Genomic DNA, 21,886 nt, shown 5'->3' with positions numbered 1-21,886 from the left:
TTCTTTTGAAACATGTATATATGCATCTAATAATATCACACACACACACACACACACACACACACACACACACACACACACACACATACACACACACACACACACACACACACACAAACACACACACACTGGTAAGTGACAGAAACAGTTCAGAAGTAACAGATCCGAGAAACCACAGCAGATACACCATGTACACTGATGATAGGTTTGGATGCACCTCCTCTCTGGTGGTTTAAGGAAGGGGGCTTTGTTTGCTCTTTTCCCCGTTGGGGCAGCTAGGCCAGTTTACTCAGCACAAGCTGGCAGCCCCTGGTTTGAGTCCAGTACAGCTTGGAAAGGCCTGCTGTGCTTCGCCTGGACCTTGCATCCTCTCAGTGGGTACTTTCAGGCCTATGCTCCTCCAGGAGGCCGTGTGGATGCCTCAGTGTGAGCAGAAGTCTTATATCTGCATCTCACTCTTTTCACGGCTCTTCTGAGAACAGAGATAACTGGAAGACATGCTCTGAAGCATGACACAGAAAACACCACATATCCTTTAATGGGCTGCCAGCAGGTGTGGCCCAGATTAAAGGTAGCTCTTCCCACTTCAAAAGATCTGGATTAGAGGTCTATCTTCCCAGTGTAAAAGATCCAGAGTACAGGTGGGTTGCCAGGTAATGGTGGTATGTGCCTTTATTTCCAGGTCTTGGAAGGCAGAGGCAGAGGCAGGTGGACCACTGAGCTCAAGGCTAACCTGGTCTACAGAGAGAGTTCTAGGACAACCATGCTACACAGAGAAACACTGCGTCTGAGGGGAAAGAAGGGGGATGGTGGTGGTGGGGCTGGTTTTCTCATTTTAAATGATTTAAGTAAGAAAGAAAATATGTCTGTCTGTCTGGTGTCTGGGTTTGTGTGTGTCTGTGTGTATACATCTCTGTTAGTACCTGTGTTTGTATGTGTCCACCTGTGTATGTATATGAGGCCAGAGGTCTATATGAGGTATCTTCCTGTGTCTCTCTTCACCCTATTTTTTGAGAGAGCATATCTCCCTGAACTGTTTTGGCTGGGATGACTGGCCAGTAAGCTCCCAGGGATCCATCTGTATCTAATTTAATTCCTTCAGTCCCAGGGTTACAGGCATACTCTGCCACACCCAGCTTTCCCATAGATACAGGGCCTTCATGCTTATACAGTGAGCACTTTATCCATGGGGACATCTCCGCAGGTGAAATATTTTTTATGCATGTCTTTATTAAATAAGAATATTCTTATTTTGTACCTTGCTTTAGAATTTTTATATTTATATGTAATCATCATCTAAACTTGCTATACTATTAACAGGTTATAGTGACTTTTTGAGTATGAAATATGTTGTGCTCTTAAGAGTGTGCAGATTTTGCTTTCAAAGAAGCTGAGTATCTTTCACCAAGTTTGTTAATTCCATCTTGTTATCATGACACATAAACCTCAGATGGCAGCTTTAAATGAGATCAAGTGGCAACTCATTTAATACTGTGCTGTGAAGAAGAATGGGGTCTGCCATTTACACACCTTGCATCTTCTCATGCTTCGGATAGGACCAGGAGTATAACTGGCTAAATCCAAATAGTATTTGGATTGCTGATATTGAGTAATATTTAGCACTCACTCTTCCTTGCATCCCCAGTAACTAAAAAAATCCAAGTGAATCTGTGACCGCGTCTCAACTTTCTCTACCACGATAGATAATGAATCAAGAGCGCATACTTATTGCTTATGGTTCTAGGGGTGGCAAACCAGCGCATGGATGTCTGATGAGGGTGTGCTCTTCACCTTGAGAAGTATCCCGTAGTGATGGTAAAGGGAACCCCATTCCTTCAGTCTCCCCGATTCTGATCGCACTGAAGAGAGGAGTATTTGAAACTTCATAACTTCCCATGAGGTCCCTCCTACTAACATAATCCCCTTCAAGATGGTGCCAGCATTCAGACCATAACATCTAGGTTGCCTTTAATGGGCTGTAAGGAGGATTCTGGCATGCATCTTCTGATGATACCATGTGCACATTTCTACTGAGTGGATAGAAGGGGACTAGCGGGGCAAAGGCAGCATAACAATTTTCCTGAAGAAGATGCACCAATTTATCTCCCTCCTAATCATGTAAGTGTTGTGGTATTTCCACTCTCTCTGTCGCTGAGCATTTTCTTTCAGTTTTAGCTACTGATGTTACCATGTTTTGACTGAAATTGTGTTTTCTTAAGGAGTGGAGACAAATGCTCTTTGTATGTGGAGGTGTCTTTTGTTGTGGAGTGTCTGTTGAAGTTTTCTGCTCCAGTTTTTTGTATAGGTTGTCAGTATTTTTCTTATTAATTTATATGTACTCTTTTAAAATATACATCCTGGATCCATCCACGCTTTTATAAGAAAAATGCTTGGATGGCAAATATATTTCCTTAATGTTTACGTTGCCAGTGTCTGTTTCATTTCCTTATAGAAGTTCTTAGTTCAATATTGTCCAACTTCTTAGGTTTTCACTTTGGATCAGCATTTGGTAAAGAAACCTCTTCACTTTAGGGTCCTGGCAGAGAGAGAGAGAGAGAGAGAGAGAGGGAGAGAGAGAGAGAGAGAGAGAGAGAGAGAGAGAGAGAGAGAGAGAGAGAGAGAGAAACAGACAGAGAGAAACAGACAGAGAGAGACAGAGAGAGACAGAGAGAGACAGGGACATAGAGACAGAGACAGAGAGACAGAGAGAGAGAGAGATCTCATCTCATGTATCTTAGGCTGACCTTGAATCCACTGTGTATCTGAGAAAGACCTTAAACTTCTGATCCTCCTGCTTCCATGGTGCTGGAATAATTCATACCATACCTGATTTCAGTTGTGTCAGGCTTGAATTCAGGGCTTTCTGCATTCTAGACAAGCACTCTACCAACTGAGATACATCCCCAGCCTTAGGCAAGCATGAGCTTATCCCCCCCGCCCCCATACCTCATTCTCTCTGTGTATGTAGTTCTGGCCTGGGATTCCTAGTTGCCCTGTCTCAACTTTAGCACACACCACCATGCTCATCTTTGTTATTTTGATTGGGCATATTGCAGTTCATCATTCTAATTTATCTGTTATTGATTGTTACCAATAAATGGTAGTTGTGTTACTATTTCATGTTATTGACCGTTGTAGGGTTTTTTTGTTTGTTTGTTTGTTTTTTATCTTTTTAGGGCAGGATCTCACTATAAAGTCATTCTAGTCTTCAAATTCACAGGGACCCACCTGCATCTGTCTCTTGAGTACTGGTATTAATGGTGTGTGCCACCATTCCTATGTTGAATCAAAGTATTTTGATAGTACTTTTTAAAAGAGTTATTTATTTTTGGCTGCATGTATGTCTTTACATAAGTATCCTGTACTCTAGGAGGCCAGAAAAGTGTGATAGACCACCTGACTAGAGCTGTAGATCATTGTGAGCTGACTTGTGTGTGCTGGGAACAGAACATTGCAAGATCAACAACTGCCCTTACCCACTGAGCCATCTCTCCAGCCTCTGGTGGCACATTTAAATTCAAGCAGAAAATCCTACATACCAAACTCCTCACTGTCCTTGAGTTACATGGAGTCTGGTTCCTTCTCACCCCGCCCCCCCCATTCCTATTCCACAGGAAAAAAATCTAGAAGACAGAAACAGAAACTTATTTTTTTTTCCTCTCCTTTCCCTAGTTTTAAAAACACTTGGATTTTTCAGAAAACAAATTTGAAATCATTGTTTGGATGATGGTGATGCGATTCTTTCACGAGAGGTTGTGAAGTCAGAGATAACTAAAGCTTTGGCACTTCCATCAGGGCTTGGTTGAAACTACCTTGGGGAGGGGTGGAGCCAGGCCTGCCTTAACTTCGTAATGTCTCACAGCACCCCTTACCTCAAATCTCCCCGAGGTACAGGGCTACTCTGCCACCCACCACTCATTTGTAATGATCAGACCGGAGTACACGGTATGTGTCTCGCTGAAGACAACTAGCCAAGTAGACTACTAACTAAGACAGTAAGACAGATGAAAACCTCAAGTTACCTGACTCTGCCTCCTCCAAACTGTAAATTTGCCTTCAGAGAGGGAGGAGATTTTTTTTTTCAATGACCCAAACTCTTGGTACCTGGTCAAAGGAAACAGGAAGGAAGTGATTTTCTGTTTGTTTCCTCTTTGCTTTCCTGCCGTCTTTTCTCTCTCCAAACATCATCTAAACATCTTTAATTGGGATCAATTTTTCTTTACTTATTACCTTAGAAATATTTTCAAATCTCAACTGGCAGGAACACAACGTGAATACATATTTCTTACCTACTCTGACCGTTCCAGTCATTCACGATGTATCAGCGCCTCCCGTACTGCGGCACTGCCACAGAGCGGTGTTATAGTCTTTGTTGCTAAAGCGTAATAGATTGCTACTTTTTGTTAAAGTTAAAAAAACCTTTTATATAATATTTTATAAGAAAATTGCTTCCTGTATAATTGATCCTTTGTGGAAAACCTATTCATTCTAGAAGATTACAAACCCACAGACACATTCTCTTGCCTATGTCTTTCTGCATTGCCTTTTAGTAGTTTAATTAAGTTGTGGAGTATTTTCTTTCTGTCTTTCTTCTCCCAGAAACACCCACACACACCTTTGCACGTACTTTCCTCCAGCTAGGTTTAAAGTGAACATTCTGCTTGATTGAGGTTTTTAAAAGGAGGATATTGCCAGATGGAAATCTCTTGTGCTATTGAAAAGCAATGCCAGCAATATTGTCCAATACATCTGCATTGGAGTGTAATTCTCTACAAGTTTTAATGCTGCTTTATATGGAAGTGCCCTGAAGGCTCTTTGCTAGCAAGGGTGTTTTATATTGTCCCAGTATTTTAGCAGTTGAGAATTTTGTGTGGTTGGAAATTACAGAACCTGACAGCAGAAACTTGGGGATTTATTTTTCTCATAATACTGTGTCCAGAGGGAGCAGCGCAGGGTAAGGACAGTGGAGTCTTGATGTCACTGGTCCAGCATCTGCTCAGCTCTGAAGTTCTTTGTGTGTATCCTTCATGTAAATGGTCCCTCTATAGTTGTTTCTCTGTTCCTGCATTTCAGGCAGTAGGAATAGAAAGGCAGGGAAGGAGGGGTGTGTGTTGTGTGTGTGTGTGTGTGTGTGTGTGTGTGTGTATACCTGCAAGAGAAAGCAAATCTGGCTTCTGATTCCTTACATCTCACTGGCTGGCCCTCTACTGCATGGTCAGACACAGCCCCAAAAGGACAATACTCTAGCCTTGAACAAAACAGGAATCTGTTAGGAGGATGAAAGTGGAGAGTGGGTATTAGCACACTGCAGTCTCTGCCAGTTTCTAACTTCGGATGGTAACATTGCTCAGCAGTAATAGGGAAAAACACATCAAAATTCCATCTAATTATTGAACTTCATAACCTTGCATTTGGCCTTGGCTTGCACAGTTTTCTTGTAATGAAAAAGCCTGTAATCAAGAGAAAAAGCAATGCATTTGTGACAACTAATCACATGCAGAAAAGGACAGGTTTTTTTTTTTTAAATCATTTGGTTAAAGAAGGTGCCTGAGACAATTTCCCTTTCAAATCATACCAAAATCTGTAGAAAAGTATATGACCGTGTGAAATTAAAAGTAAACTAGAAGTCTCAGGCAGGCTCTCACACTGTTATTGGAACATAGTAGGGTCGTGATGCTCCAGGAAGGGGCTGGGCGGATAGCTCAGTGGTTACGAACACTGGTTATTCTTCCAGAGAACCCACGTCCAATTCTCAGCACCCACATGTGGCCTATAAACATCTGTAACTCCTGTTCCAGATGACCTGATGTCCTCTCCTGGCCACCACAGGCACACAGACATACACAGACAAAACAACCCCCCTCTATATATGCATGTTTATAAATATATGTGTATATATACATATACACGTGTGTGTGTGTGTGTGTGTGTGTGTGTGTGTGTGTGAGGTTCTCTAGGAAGTGATATGAACAGTTCAGACATGGTTGACAGATGACTAAGTCTTTAGGCTTTAAGAAGTAGAAACTTAGAGGAATGACTAGGAGCTGACGGGGCTGTTTTAAATGAAACAGTGAAGAAAGGAGTCTCTACAGCAGCATGAATGCAATCTTTGCCCCTTAATCTAGTCTATGGTAGATGTTCAGTGAGCACTGGAGTCAATTAACAAATAGAAGCAACAATGGGGATATACACTGTACTTTCTCTCTCATAAAGGCACAGTGATTTCACTGGGTACCCAGCTAAACCAGCGTCCTAACTGATCTGGGCTACCCTTCTTTCCCATTGCCATGCCATATGATACAACATAGGTTCTGAGGGCCAGATCCAATGTGCTACATTGCCTGGGACACCATTATTCTTTCATAGCATTGTGTATTTGAAGATCTTCGGATGATTTGGGGTAAAGAATAGGCAAGGGACTAGATGCTTGTCACCTATTCTGAATTTACTCTGTCCTGGGAAGTAATAAGAAACCGCTTGGTAGGTGATGGATTTCTGGTCTGTTTGGATTTTTGAGGCAGTACTCATTGACACAGGTGTGATGGAAGCTCCTGCCAAGAGAATGGATGAGGGGACATTGCAGAGAGCGATCCTGAAGACCAGAGCAGTGAGTCATGAGACAGCCCATATGCCAGGAATCAGAGAATTAAGGAATACTGAAAGGAATCAAGAAGGGACATATGGAATTCAGATCCTGGTGCTCTGGAAAGTCAATTTCCAGATGGCATTAGATGGTTAACAAATTTCCAAGTGTGAGGGTGTCCAAGGGGCAGGCAAGGAAGGAGGTGAAATGGGGAGTCTCCATAACCATCAGGACCACACGATTGCCCCCTTTCCCACAAGTCCCACATTCAGGGGAAAAATTAGGGACACAAATCTTCTTCTTCTTCTTCTTCTTCTTCTTCTTCTTCTTCTTCTCCTCCTCCTCCTCCTCCTCCTCCTCCTCCTCCTCCTCCTCCTCCTCCTCCGCCGCCGCCGCCGCCGCCTCCTCCTCCTCATCCTCCTCCTCCTCCTCCTCCTCCTCCTCCTCCTCCTCCTCCTCTTCCTCTTCTTCTTCTTCTTCTTCTTCTTCTTCTTCTTCTTCTTCTTCTTCTTCTTCTTCTTCTTCTTCTTCTTCTTCTTCTCCTTCTCTCACTATACAGCTCAGGCTGGCTTTGAATGTATCATCCTCCTGCTTCAGCCCTGTGAGAGCTGGAATTAAACTCAATACCATTGTGACATGAAATTTTATTTTTTAGTAATAGTTACTTTCCTCAAGCTGATTTGACAAAACTGACAACACTAACCCTAACCCTGACCTTAACCCATCATGGTTTCTTGTCAGAATGTCTAACCCTATCGGCACAGGCCGTGTAAACCTACCCATTCCCTCCTGCCTTACAGTGCAGAGCACATCGCCTTAAGAGATCAGTGTGTTCCTTTTATCTTAGGCTATTAGGTTATTGTGATGGCGTTGGAAGTTATAAAGAGAGGATGGGCCTGAGGCCAATTTTGTTTGGCATCACACTTTTCTATGGAATTCTAGAGATTCACAGAGACTGGCCCCTCTTGCCTCTTTTCCTCTCTACTCAAATCACTTCTTCAACCTGGAAAAGAATTGGGATAAGTAGGTTTGCATTTGAATCATTTTTTTAAAAATCAAGGTTGATTTAGTCTCTCTGAACTATTGCAGACATAAAAACCTAGACATTTCTAAAAAGTTGACCACATGTGGAATTTGTTTCATATGCCAATGTTTATGAATTATGAGAGGGGCAGAGATTTTATAGATCTCTTGTCTGATTATTGATTTTGTTTTCCAGTGCAAGGGCGGATTGGATTTTTTTCTAGAAAAATTTCTTTCTTGAGCCAACAAGATGACTCAGTGGACAAAGACGCTCACTCACTTGCAAGCCTGATGGCCCGAGTCCATTCTCTGGTACCCACAGAGTGGAAGAACAATGTGACTCTTGTGCATTGTTCTCTGACCTCCACACATACAAGCTCACAGCATATATAACTCACACCCCATCTCTCCCACATAGAAAACAACTAAATCAATGCTTTAAAATGGAAGTGTTTTTCTCAGGTGCTTGTTTTCAGTACATTAATGAATATATTCACTTTATGGCCATTAAGGTCTATGTAGATTTATGAACAGGGGCAAAGTAATAGACTGACAAGAAAAAGGTGGCCAAGTCATATCATTAAATAAAAACCAATGTATACAAGTGCATATGCCACTATTGCATTTGTATACAGATTACACTAGTACTTGTGTGTGCATAGAAATATATTGAAAATAATTTCTGTGTATCAGGGCTGATTAGAGCTGGATAATAATCTCCTTTTAAAGATTTATTTATTTTATGTATGAGTACACTGTCACTGTTCTCAGACATGCCAGAAGAGGGCATCAGATACCATTATAGATGGTTGCGAGCCACCATGTGGTTGCTGGAAATTGAAGTCAGAACCTCTGAAAGAGCAGCCAGTGCTCTTAACCTCTGAGTCATCTCTCCAGTCCCAAGCTGGACAATTTTTAAGGATTAATTTTCTATGTAACTTGACATTAATTTAGGAAGTACCTTAATAATGAATAAATTAAGCTGTTTACTTGTATTTTACAGAATACCAAAAATGACCTTGAGAATTTTCTCATTGTAAGATTAGCAAACTATATTTTAGTATGTCCTGTCTTTTAGTAGAAAAGATTGTAAGAAATGGCTGAATTATGTTTCAGTGTAGTTAGTTATTCTTTCACACATTTACAATTTTATGTCTTAAAAGATTCTTGATATCATAAAATTTGGGTTCTCTTATAATAGAAACTGTGATAGAGTTTTCCCTATAAATGGTGAAGTGACCACTAGAAGCTTAGTTCTTGTGTGTGTGTGTTCATGTGTTATGTGTATGTTCATGTGGTGTGTGTGTGTATGTGTGTGCCTGTGGGCTGTGTGTTCCCTTTTGTGACAAAAGTTTAGAAACTATGCTTTAGCAAAAATGAAGTCAGAATTAACTCCAAGCCTATATCTACATCCCAGAGATGACTTTCTGCTCAGATTTCCCGTTATTTCCGACCTATGTGTTTTGCAGCTTTTTAGAGAACAGATCTCTTAAGTTGCTTAAGCCATTTATTCCTAGACACCTTATTTTGCTTCTTTTTTCTTTAGAGTTAGATCTTTCCCGTTGTGCTTGGATTTATCATGGGGTATTTGTTAGGCAGCTGAGCAATCTGATCATTATTAGTTCTAGTCATTTCCCATTTGGCTCCATCAGTTTTTCCAGGGCAAAAACTTTATGCAAACTAGAATGCCGAATGTTTTATAATGGAATAAACAAGCCCCATTCTGTTTAGAATTTAAAGAGGAATTTTGGCTATTGGGGAGTAAAGAGCCGCTCAAGGTAGACTCTGGCCATACTATTTGAACTAACATTTAAAGTGTTTTGAGAGCTGTCAGATGGAACAGATGATAATTTAATACCATATGAAAGCTTTTGAATGCAGTTAACAATCTTAGGCTGTTTGGTAAAATCCTTGCTATCTTAGGAATCTTATTAATCATGGATAACTGATTAATCCGTATGTCCACACAGTTAATATGGAGTTCAGCAAGAATGAACTAGCTACAGAGCTTCCAGTTTTTAAGTCTAAATATAACTCTTTCCTCCTCAGTATATTAAAAGTTTCTCCCCCAGAAAACAGACGAAAATAACTTTTAATAGCATCGGAAAACGCCAACTCCCCTTTATAAATTATAATCCTGAGAATTACTTTTCTCATCATTAGAGAAGTCTCGACTTTTCATCTGCCTTGTAGAGACTCAGTTAAGCCCACGTGTGTTTGTCAATTTGTTTCTTTTTAAAAATTAATCATTATATTTGTTTACATTTCAAATGTTATCTCCCTTCCTTGTCTCCCTTCCACGAGCCCCTCCCCCTTCCTCTAAGAAGTTGCTCCCTCCTCATCCACCCACCCATCCCTGCCTCTCTACCAGATCTGTAATAATGGAACTTTACACTAAAAAGCTTCTCAAATCTCTTGCCACTGAAAAATTATTAATACATTGTGTATAAAAGTATTCATCCTATACTCTATAAAACTTTTTCCTAAATGCATTAGTTTTAAATGTTTTCAGTAATTAAATCTATCAAGAAGGCTTAACATTTTGACAACATTCAAACACGTTCTAGACTGTCACATAATGCACGTACAGAGTACCTTCTAAAACCAAGTACTCCTAATGATTTAGCATGGGTGACCCTGTTCAAGCAGCAGATACTCACCCAAAAACATTTAAACGGGCTGGACTTGTCACTTGCTAGCAGAGCAGTAATGGCTTGGGCGGCGTGCATTTGTTCTTGAATCTGGAAGAGTTGCTGTTAGCATAGCTCGACAATATTTTATCTGAAACACACGGGAACTATGTATTGTGTTCTTCTGAGATTTTAAGAATTGTGTTAAACCCTCATGGAGCTAGGGGAGTCCCTTGCAATGAAATAATCTGCAAGCTTTGCACACTGTGTGGATGTTCACAGTGAACAGGGAAAACTCGTTTTGGTGGCTTGCCACCCAACAATTTCATCTCAGCTTGGGTTTGTTTGCCATACTGATAGTGAGTTAAGCCTCCTTTTCAGATCTTTTTATTAGGTGAAGTGGCTCCACTAGACACTAGTTGCCAGATCTTTGTGGTCCTCCTGAGTCTTAGGCATCCCAAATGCTAGAAGGAGAAGCTGGACCAAGACAATTGTTTATAAATTTTCCAAGTTCTAAGTCTGAATGTCTACACTACAAATGAATCAGTTTTTATTCAAATCAATTTTTGCCCAAATTTAATGATTCCTTAGAAGTGTACAATAGTATAGAAAGGCAAAGAGTAATTATGTCAAAAAGATTTAAGTAAGTATGAGTTTTATATATAGCCTGGTCAGCCAAGCTAGATTGCAAGTTCATGAAGAAAAATTGGGCTTTTGGTTACCAAGCTGATTCCTAGATGTCACCTTAGGGTGAGATTTTTATACTTATACTTGACATTTGGGGCTGGTTAGATGGCTCAACAGGTTAAGTGCTGCCAAGCCAGGTGACCCAAGATTGATCTGTGGAGCTTAAATGGTGCAAGGAGAGGAGCAAGTTTTTAGGTGATCCTCTCATCTCTACATGTGTACCACGGCACACACGTGCTCACTAATGCATGTGTGCACACACACCCGTAAGTAAATACACATATAAATGTAAAAAGTGAATAAAGTTGGAACCACATCTAGGTGGTAAGGAGTAGGGTATGGTTTGTATGGCTCTCCTCAGCAAGCCAAGAGAAGAGACCATATAAGATGAGGCCCTGAGAAACCAAGGTAGCAGAAAAGGGAATGGGAAGACTCATTTTGCTTCATTCCCTGAAGTTTTGAATTTCAATGCCAAGAAAAATGATTCCAGATCTAAAAACTAATCTTATAAACCAGAGGGCCAGTGAGATAGCCCAGCTAGATAAAGACACAAACAGAAAGGTAAGTTGGGGGGGGGGGGAAGCAGTGAAAGCCATAGACAAGGTATAGGAAGCCTGAGAATAGAACCTCTCATTGGTTTTTTTGAGGAGATGTCCTTAAATGTCTGGTACCTATAGTATAAAATAGAAAGCAGTATTTCTCTGTCTCTTCCATTTCCCTCCATGTCCTCTGGTTTTGCCCCTTTTCACTTCTTTCATTTAACTTACCCAATGGTAAAGGCATCTATGTTTGTCATTTCTGTCTGTAAGTTATGCTATTAAAGCACATCAAAAGAAGTAAAAAGTCATGGTTGGGAAAGAGAAGCTTCTGTGTACTTAGAAGTTGACATCAACATTCTTCTGTGCGGCTCAAAGACATCCAGAGAAATTTTATTCATGTTCTCAGATAGCATTTGTTGAACACTTAGTCTATTTTGTATAAGCACTGGAGACAAATGGTCTGGTTAAGTTTCTATTGCTGTGATCAAGAGCATGGCCAAAAGCAAACTCAGGGAGGAAGCGGTTGACTTATCTTGGGGGACTGTAGTGCATCATCGAAGGAAGTCAGGGCAAGAACTCACGGCAAGAACCTGGAGGCAAGAACTAATGTCATGGAGGAACACTGTTTACTGGCTCAATCCTCATGGCTTGCTCATCTTGCTTTCTTATACCACCCAGGGCCACCTGCTTGGCTTGGCTCCCAGTTTGAGGGGTCTGGCCCATCATGGAAGGGAGGCATGGTGTGTGTGTGCCGGGGCACGAGGCAAATGTCTGGTCTCCTTGTGTCTGCAGACAGAGATGAATGCTGGAACTCACACTCTATCCTTTCCTTTCTCTTCACTGTGTGACTCTGGCCCATGCAATGGTCCCACCCACGTCATCCCTCGTCAGTAACTCCTCTGGGAACGTTCTCACAAATACATCCAAAGGTGTCTCTCCTAGGTTATTCTAAATCCTACCAAGTAGCCAACAAAGAGTAACCATTGCAGGCTATGAGTGGAAATACAGTGCAGTACATATCTAGCAAAGGAGACAAACATCAAACTGGTAATTATGCAAGTGTGAGGACGGAGAGGCATCATCAAGGAGGAGACAGGAAGAGGATGGGAGAAGCCAGAGGCTCTCTCTGATTCAGATGGAAAGGTGTGGCTGTGTCATTCAAGTGAGAGCCACTCTTACAATGACAGATAGGATGTGAATTTTGGGAGCTGTTTATTGGTAAGAGGTCATGCAAGAGAGCAGCTGTAGGCAGGGGTGTGAGTGTCATTAAAGCCTTAAAGCAGAATGCTTGTGACCAAAGACCCACGAGCTAATTACACACTGGCATTTATAATCGTACTCCCAAAGCTGGTGGGCAATCTACACATGATATTTTTACAGGGTTTTCAAAAAGTCACGGGACCTTTGGTATTTTCTCCTCCCTTTAAGATTTAGGTTACTGCAAATGCCAGTAGATGAGAGTTGTATGTGTAACAAAAATTTATGAAATGAGGATGCTATAACTCAACCCCATTTAATTAGCTTGTCTGAAGTGGAGGTGAGTTTTCCTAGATGCCTGTTCACTTCGGTTCTGCTGCAGACAGATTCTCAGGGAGCAGGTTTTGAGGCAGATCTGGGGGATGCAAGGTGTTTATCAGGGATCCACACCTATGGCAGGAAGGATGAGGAGCCAGGATGGAACAAGTAAAAACTAAGGCAGCAGGAAGCATTTTCCACACGAGCATATCTTGGCTTGGGACAAGCTTGCTTTATAACCCGTGTTGCCTCATCAGTGGGCAGGGGCTGTCTGTCCCCAGAAGGGTGTGCCTTTAGATGAGGTTGCACTCTTTAGCTGAGTCCAAAAAGTGAGGAAGGTGACAGCAGAGGTGGCTTGCAGACTAGTTCCCACAGCAGTAAGTCACTCCTGGAAGGGATTGCATACCTCCACGTTCGCCACACTGAGTAAGAGTGAGGAACTAATTCTTCAACTGATGTCTCTTTTCTTCCCCAAATTTAAGACCAATTCCCCTTCCTAATCACCAAGTATCTGTCAGTTGGGGCAATTGCATAAAGGAGAATTAGGAGGGAAAGAGAAGGAGTGGCAAAGAACAAGGCTGGCACAGAAGAGGGACCAGGGAGAGGGACTGGTCAGCAAAGTGCTCACCACACAAGTACAAGGACCCAGTTAGATCTCTAGCTGTGGAGAAAAGCTTGGCATGGTGGTGTGTGCTTGACCTCAGCACTCGGAAGGCAGAGACAATCTGATCAGTGGGCTCCAAGATCCCATGAGAGATTCTGTTTCAAAAAACCATGGGGGTTGCCCCTTGAGAAAGAATACCAGCGGTTAACCTCTCAAGACTGCCTCTGCACATACATACACATGAACCCCACATGTATACGTTTACTAGTGTACACACATGCATACACACACATGCACACACACACACTCACGCACACACACACACACACAAGTGGCATAGGAAAAAAAAACCCTGGAATGTAGAGTTATAATATCCATTCCTGGTTATCACTTTTGAAAATAATTAAGTGAGTGCAGCTTTAAAAACATTAGAAAATCGGTCTGTAAAATTTAAACTGTTCCCTGCTTCTTGACAGATACGGAAAGCATGAATAGAAGAGACTGGCCCTTCATGATGATTCAGAGAAATGACAGCTCAGGTATTTTTTTTTACCCTACTTCCATCTGTCCTTTTTGATTTATAGAATGTTACGCAGTTTTGAAATGATCCAAATGCAGAATGCTGATTTTGACAGTCTATGAAGAAAACTGACTTTGCTTACACAGAATGACTGGCCAGCTCTCCTGCACAGGATCTGTTTTAGCCCCAAGCTGTGGACAGGACAGCGCTGCCTGCTTCTGACGTGGTTTTTCTGAAGACATTTGGATTCTCCTGTAGCAGACATTAGCTATTCATATTGATGCAAATGTGCGTTTTTTGTTAGAGTTGTTCAGGTTACTGTGATTTAAGCCATGGCTTTGGTGGACTTCTTCCTGTGGTTCATCAATAAGGTTAATCTACTAAATTAGGAGAGTAGATGTCTTGGGGTTGTGAGTACACAAGTATTTCACACGGTTAGAATCTTCTTTGAATGGTTACTTATTTAGTGTTAGTTTACAAAACTTGTTTTTCAAATTTAGCTTTTGAGTTAGAAATTTATTGATGGCTACAGTATCTCCTCATGTAGTTTGATTAATAGAACAATGTATTATGTTTAAATATTTCCTTTTGATGCCTAACATTTTTTAAAATGTCTGAAACACAAGTAAATTGAATAGCATTGTAATTTCTGGCATTGCCAATGTTCTAGCTCATTGTCAGTTCTAGCAGAATTGTTCTCTCTCTTGCCCTTTGGAAGCAATGCTTTACAAGGACTGCAGCAGCCACGATCTAAGAGGGTCTAGACACAGGGTATGAAGTATATCATGAATGTTGTGGCTACCTTTTATTGGCTTTTAAAAATAAAAATGTGATCTAACCTTATTTTGTCCCCTTAAACTAAAATTTGATTTTGAATGACATGACACTATTTACCTGTCATATTTTTGTCTTTATGAAAAACAGATATCCTGGCAGTCCATATGAAAGATGGAACTAGGAGCTCCCGGTATAAGCCGGTGGACTACCAGCAGTTACGGGCCCTAACCGAAGCCACAAGGTCTGCGTCTGCTTCCACAGAGCAGAAGGTTCGAGGGATTTGGGTTTTCGTTTGTTTGTTTGTTTGTTTTTGTTTTTAAGTTTGGTAAACATAAAACTGCTAGGAGATATGAATGAAACAAAACAAGTAGCTGTCCAGATTGGTTTTCGGAATCTCCAACTGTTAACAGTAGAGAACAGCAGCTAACACCCATTGGCTGTCCCGGCCATGACATGATATAATTTACATGCACTGCAATAGTTTGTAGCATCATAGTTACGTCTACATTCAACTCCATTTTTGGAAAGATAGCTATTTTATTAGCTTTCAACGATTTCTAACACAATAGGAAAAGGAAAATATTCTGGCAAGTGCCACTCTTTATTTCCTGATTTAGTGCTCTTTCCCCGACAACATATAAATATGCCCTTGGGTATTTTCTATTCTAGAACTTTCTTATTTTTCCCCCTCCAGTAGGTGGCCAATGCCACGCAAAGGGTAACCTTGACTAGATTCAAAAGAGCCGTGTGCAAATGAATGCGCGTAGTATTTTAGAGCTATGTATCCCTGGGGATTACTCACATGGCCTGGTTTCCTCATGCAAAAAATAGAATTCATTAGAAATAGCATTGTTGTTGTTGTTGTTGTTGTTGTTGCTTGGTTGCATTGAAAAACCTGGTAAAGTAGTATGTCACTTTACAAGTTTTCCTTTATATTTAAACTTTTATGATTTGTGTGGCCTTTATTAAAAGTATCAGTTAAAAGACAATTCTTCCAAATGCAAAGTGCATGTGCACCTTAGTCTAGAGAAATTACAGATCTCCATCAGCTATATTAGCACAAACTAGGCGACTACTTAACAAAGCAGGGCACGGTGTGCTTGGCTCAGGTTTAACTGTAAATTATTGTCATATCAAGCAGACATTTCATGTAGTTTTACTGAAAAGCCCATGACTATCCTCCTGGAAGAGCAGTTTGTGACTTATGTTCTGAGACTTCGCAAACATATATAGATACATATTTAATATGTATTTTATTATTGTCCATTGTAAGCATGTATATGAAATCTTATATGTTTCCTCCTAACATTTTACATCATATTATCTTTGTATTATTATTTCCTATATTATTTAATCAGTACAAACTATAAAATTTAGGCTTTGTCTGCTATTTAGCCCTGCAGACAGAATATGACTAGCATTCTGTACTCCCTTACGCTTGTGGAAGGCACGGTTTACTGGAATAAAGAGGTGGTCTATCAAGTCCAGGAATAAATATAATATATAAATATAATTATTCATACAATAATATATTTATACAATATATAAACATAAGTAAAAATATTAAATACAAACAGAAAAGCATGCTTCCTGTTGGATCTGATCCTGAAGGAATAGTTAGTAAAGGCCCTTTTTTAGGAAATGTCACTGGACTTGAGATAGCAAGAACATCTAAACGTTAACTAAGCAGATCTCTTGAGACACCCCAGTGTGCACAGTGCCTGCCGCATGAGCATGAGGACCTGAGTCCCCACCCTCACAACCTATCAGAAAGACAGATGTGCCTTCTGTAATCTATCCCTCTTCCAGTGAGATGGGAGACAAGGGAAGGAGAATGCTTGGAAGATCACAGGCCAGTTAGCCTGCACATGTAACAGCAGATAGGTCTTTTGAGACCCTGTCTCAACGAAAGTGGAAGGCAAGGGAAGACACCCATGGTTATTCCATGTCCTCCAGAGCTCATACATGCCTCTAATTACATACAACACACATACACACAAGCACACACACACACACACACACACACACACACATGGAGAGAGAGAGAGAGAAACAGAAAGGGAGAAACAGAGAGAGAGAAACAGAGAGACATACAGAGAGAGATAGAGACAGACAGACAGAACCACAACCACACACAGATAGATAGATAGATAGATAGATAGATAGATAGATAGATAGATAGAGAAACAGAGAGATATACAGAGAGAGAGAGAGAGAGAGAGAGACAGACAGACAGAACCACAAACACAGAGAAAGAGAAAGAGAGAGAGAGAAAACAGAGACAGAGACAAACAGAGACACAGGGAGAAAGAGAGACAGACAGACAGAACCACAAACACACACACTCACACACACACACACATACACATACACACACACACACACACACACACACACACACACACACACACACAGCAGACATACAGAGAAGGAGACAGAAAACACACACAGAGAGACAGAGACAAACACACAGAGACAGATAGACAGACAGCAGATAAGAATTTTTAGAACTAAGAAATCTCTGTGCTCAAGAATCTGAGGCAGGAGATTGTGGTTTAAGGCCAGCCTAGGCTACATAGCAAAATTCTGTCTCAACAACAAAAATAAGACAAAAACCAAGTGACAAGCATAACTGAATTGAGGATAGTAAAATTGTGTGAATTGTCTTTAATTCTGTGATGTTGGGAATCCTGCTGCCACAAAACCTTCATACAGAGGCATTCCCATGTGTTAGAATCCTCTATCCTAAAATTAATAAATATTTTTAGTGTATTGAGATCTATCAAGTTTCTTTCTGAAGCAAAAGTACTACAAACATATCCTCTACATCTTTGTCAATATTAGAATATATAAATATTTGTTCCTAATTTTGTTCATTATCTGTCCATCCATCCATGCATCCATCCATCCATCCATCTGTCCATCTATCCATCCACCCACCCACTCATCCATCGGAGATGCATTACAAAAGGCATTTGGGTTGAAAGTTGAATAGTTAATTGAGTGTTAAATTCAGTATTTGCTCAAGGCCAAATTCTCTTTAATTGTAGGTTCCCTATCCAAGGCTACATTTAAGACTTTAATTACTAAAAGCTTTACATTTTTAACACTAAGTGCAAGACCAGAAGATGTTCTCCAGTGTCAGCTGCTAGATGTCACCTCAGGCCCCTGTATTCACACCTGTGAGGCAATGTAGGCCCTGCTGTCAGCTCCAGTGTAAGTCACATTGCTGACTTTTTGTTTATAAGGGAAGATAATCCTCAAAGATACTTTCTGGTTACATATTTTTAGAAACAATGACACCTAAATTTTGTACCTTTTCAGTTTCTGTAATTGTTGAAGATGTCTCCGTCTGCATTGATCATTCTGCTAAGTTTTTGATTCCAGGTTTTAATTCCCGCAATTCATAAGACAACAAAGTATTTTTTTTTTTAAAGAAGTAGTGTCTTAGCTGTTGTTTTGCATTTCGGTTAGTGAGAATGAATGTGTTCGGAGAACTACTATGTAATTTTCTAAGACTTTAATTTTTTTCATGTAATTTACATTTTTATTATATCTGGATAAAGGAAGGTATGTGAGGAGTGTTATTGTACATAGATTTTGGAACTTTTCTCATTCAATTTAGAGACTTCACATTGACATTTTGCTTTAATTTACTTTTTAAGATACAAGTAATTCCTAAATAGAGTTTCCTTAAAAAACCCAGGACTTAAATAGAATCAAATAACTGGGAATTAAATAAAGCTCCTAAAATATATTTTAACGTTACAGATGCTTATATGTCAAACAGTCTGTACTAGTTAGAATTACCAATGTCATCTCTGTTAGTCTTGCTTATATGATTACTTAAATTCTAATAAAATATATACAGGCTCAAAGAGTAATTATATCTTATGTCATGTGGATAACAATTTACTCATATATTTGTATTAATCATGTCTATTTCCCTGTTTATTTCATTACTTACATGCTCAACTTTTACAGATAAAATTCACAGTCTTATCTGTCACTGTTAACGGTCACGGAACTTTACTCTGGCAATATTAAATAGATCCATGGAGGTAGGATGGTGACACATGGACCCATAAGGAAAATGGCACCTCAGGCTAGATGTGGACTGCTCAGCCACTTGACAGGAGACCGTTAGTGACATGGGAGTGTGGGGTGGATGTGACGCTCTTCTGTATAATCCCTGTGTCACTGAGCATGATCACGCCAGGTGAGACGCTGAAGTAAATGCCAAGCCCTCCAAAGACTGATCTCTATTCTGAAGCTGTGGAGGGGATCTGAGCTGAGGCCAGTTTTTGGTACTGTGTCTCCATTCACAATTCACTATGTTTAAAAGCAATTTCCATGATTATTTGAATTTCTTTGCTGAGGATGAATATAGCTTCTTGTTCAATTCAAGCATCTTTCCATTAAATCTTTTAGCCCTCAGAGAAAATCACACACATAAATGCAATTACTTTGAATGGTACACCGAGTCACTATGTGACATCATCCAGCATCAGAAAGGGTCAGCTTCGGCCGTCCACATTTTGTTTATGCCAGAGTTATTATTGCCAGAGTGACCACACACTCCCCAGTGCTAAACTGTCCTGAAGAAAAATTATGTCAGTGATGATGTCATAATATAGTTCACCCATAAACATTTAGTGTGTTACTCTAAAACATTAGAATGTAAAAGCCCTATCTCTTTCTACCACTGTACAGTTTAAGTACCAACTTCTCGATGGTTTGCATTATCTAGTTAGTATTATTAAATTTCCTTGATTGCATCAGAAGATTTTTCTCAAAATGTATTCAGAGAGGCACCTGAACCCAACCAAGACATTGTAATTCACTTTTGTTAGGTTTCCTCCTACATCCTCTCATAATTTGTAATTTGTGTCTCAAAGAAGCCATGTCATTGGTCTTTACAGTTCCTTGCAGTTTGAATTATGCCAACTGCATGATATTGTGTCATGAAACATGTTTTTCTCTTTGTAGTCTCTGTAAATTGGTAGTCATATCTAGGGAATTGATCAGATTCGGGTTCAATTTACTTTGGAAAGAACACTTACTGATGGAATTTTTGTTCTCCTGTCTTTTCCTATTGTCAATGGTGCAGCAGTGAATAATTTTGTACACCTTAGCCAAGTTGTTTTTCTGATATATTTCTAAAAATGATGTCGCTAGGTCATAGTTAATCAATGAAAACATCTAATGTATAGCTGTATTACCTTTTGTGGGGCTTGTATCATTTTCTATTCCCGTTAGAGTTTGAGAGTGAGCATGTTTCACCAGTGCCTTGTAGAATACTTTGTTAAGCCACTGCTACTCTGGCAGCTGAAGAATTGCATCTTAGGGTAGCATTTCTTTGTTATGTCGACAGTTCTTTATTGATAGCGCTCACAGAACATCCCGGTGAATTTTGAGAAATGTGTGAACACATGCATTAATGCTCCAGCTGTACCCTGCTTATGGATGTTCTATTTCTGAACGTGGATTCTCGGACCCATGGGTCTTTTGTAGTATTTCAGAAGGCTTAGTTGGGTCTTCTTATCTTAGATAATCATAAATAGACTTTTCTTTCTGATTTTTTAATGAATTCATTATTTTTGACATTCTTTCCTCAAAGTATTTTAAGTCACCAGCATTCTGCATACATTATCATCACCTTAAAGATGATTTTATATGGCTTGTTACCCAGGAAGATGAATTGGAATCATGTAGAAATCTCTGCTGAAGATACAACTTTAAATCTTTGAGTTCTTTTAAAAGCCTTTTTTTTTCTTTTCCATTTGTGGCCTGAGGATACGAGTAGAGTTGATGGCTGAATTTCCCAAAACAAAACAAAAAACAACAATTAAGACGTTGCACAAAGTGTTGGAACTGTTCAATGAAAAATAGTACGTGATTTTTTTACTTTTATATTCTATTTAATTGGCCTTTCTTTGAGCCCAAAGGCAACAACATTGATTTTTTTCCTTAAGCTATAAAAAATATGTTCACATCTTCTACCAATGTGTTTTAATTTTTTGTACAACATGGACCAAATATGTCAAAGGAATCTAATTTTAAAATTCTGTCTGTTGCAAGAAACTTTAGAGACTATAGATGGTAGAAATTTAAAGTTGGTTTTAGACATTCTTAACTCAAGGGCTAACGTGCCAGACTGTAGACATAATGCACTCTTTCATTTTTCCATAGGTAGAAACCAAATGTTCTTCCCAACACCCCCTACCTAATTTTTCTTAAACTTCAAAATTATAACAGCCTCAGGAACTTCTGTGGAAACGACTTGATTTTTGTCCTTTTGAAGTCATCCTTTGGATTAATGTGTTTGCTCCTGTCCCTAATTTTGAATCAGAAACCCGAAGAGCACAAAGATAAACTCAAGGTTAACGCAATCAGTGTACAGCAGCTGGAAATAGCCTGCATTATGAGATCCCTTTTGGGAACTTGTCTTCTCAAGTTCATTATTGATATTTCACTGCTATGCAGTACTTTATAGCAGAGAAGTAGTTTATAGTAGAGAAAGTATGAAATATGTACATTTTTTTGTCCAGTTTCTGATTCCCACTTTCTTTTTTAAAAGATTTACTTGTATTATTTTGTAGTTGTGTGGATGTGTGTGTCTGAGTGGCATGTGAGTACAGTGCTACAGAGGCCAGAAGAGGTTTTCGGATCCCCTGAACCTAGAGTTGTGAAATACCATGAGGGTGCTGAGAATCAAACCTGGGTCTTCTGCAAGAACAGCCAGTGCTCTTAACCACTGAGCCATCTCTTCAGCCCTGTTTTGTATGTTCATAAATATTTAAAAGTGTTCATGTGAAATACAAGGTTCAAAGTACACATGGCTATAGGTGGAGTCTAACCAATAATCAGACACTGCTTGGAGGTTTGGAGTCAAGCAACCTTCAGTGTTGGAAGATAGTTGTGCAGATGCTAGAATGAAGAATCAGAGGTCTGTGGGGCAGCATAGAAGTGGACAGCTGCTGAGGTCACTGCCACCCTCAGGTCAGA

At 40.0% G+C, this 21,886-nt stretch overlaps 1 protein-coding gene across 8 annotated transcripts in view; it reads left to right on the top strand.

The window, feature by feature from the left end:
- The window catches only part of Ccdc148 (coiled-coil domain containing 148), a 339,132-nt gene that overhangs the window by 128,166 nt on the left and 189,080 nt on the right, over nt 1-21,886 (top strand). For 3 of the 8 annotated variants that reach the window (NM_001362393.1, NM_001001178.2, XM_030250138.1), the window contains exons 2-3: nt 14,058-14,120; nt 15,026-15,119. In NM_001362393.1, the coding sequence (NP_001349322.1) occupies nt 14,069-14,120; nt 15,026-15,119 (146 nt within the window). In that variant the 5' untranslated portion in view covers nt 14,058-14,068. Of the gene's footprint in view, nt 1-14,057; nt 14,121-15,025; nt 15,148-17,309; nt 20,770-21,886 lie in introns of those variants that run through there. The other 5 variants (NM_001362394.1, NM_001372501.1, XM_017317510.2 and 2 more) reach the window with 3 other exon arrangements.

The sequence above is a fragment of the Mus musculus genome, chromosome 2 (genome assembly GCF_000001635.26).
Source record: "Mus musculus strain C57BL/6J chromosome 2, GRCm38.p6 C57BL/6J".
NCBI classification, from domain to species: domain Eukaryota; kingdom Metazoa; phylum Chordata; class Mammalia; order Rodentia; family Muridae; genus Mus; species Mus musculus.
This window is presented reverse-complemented; position numbering and strand designations above follow the sequence as displayed.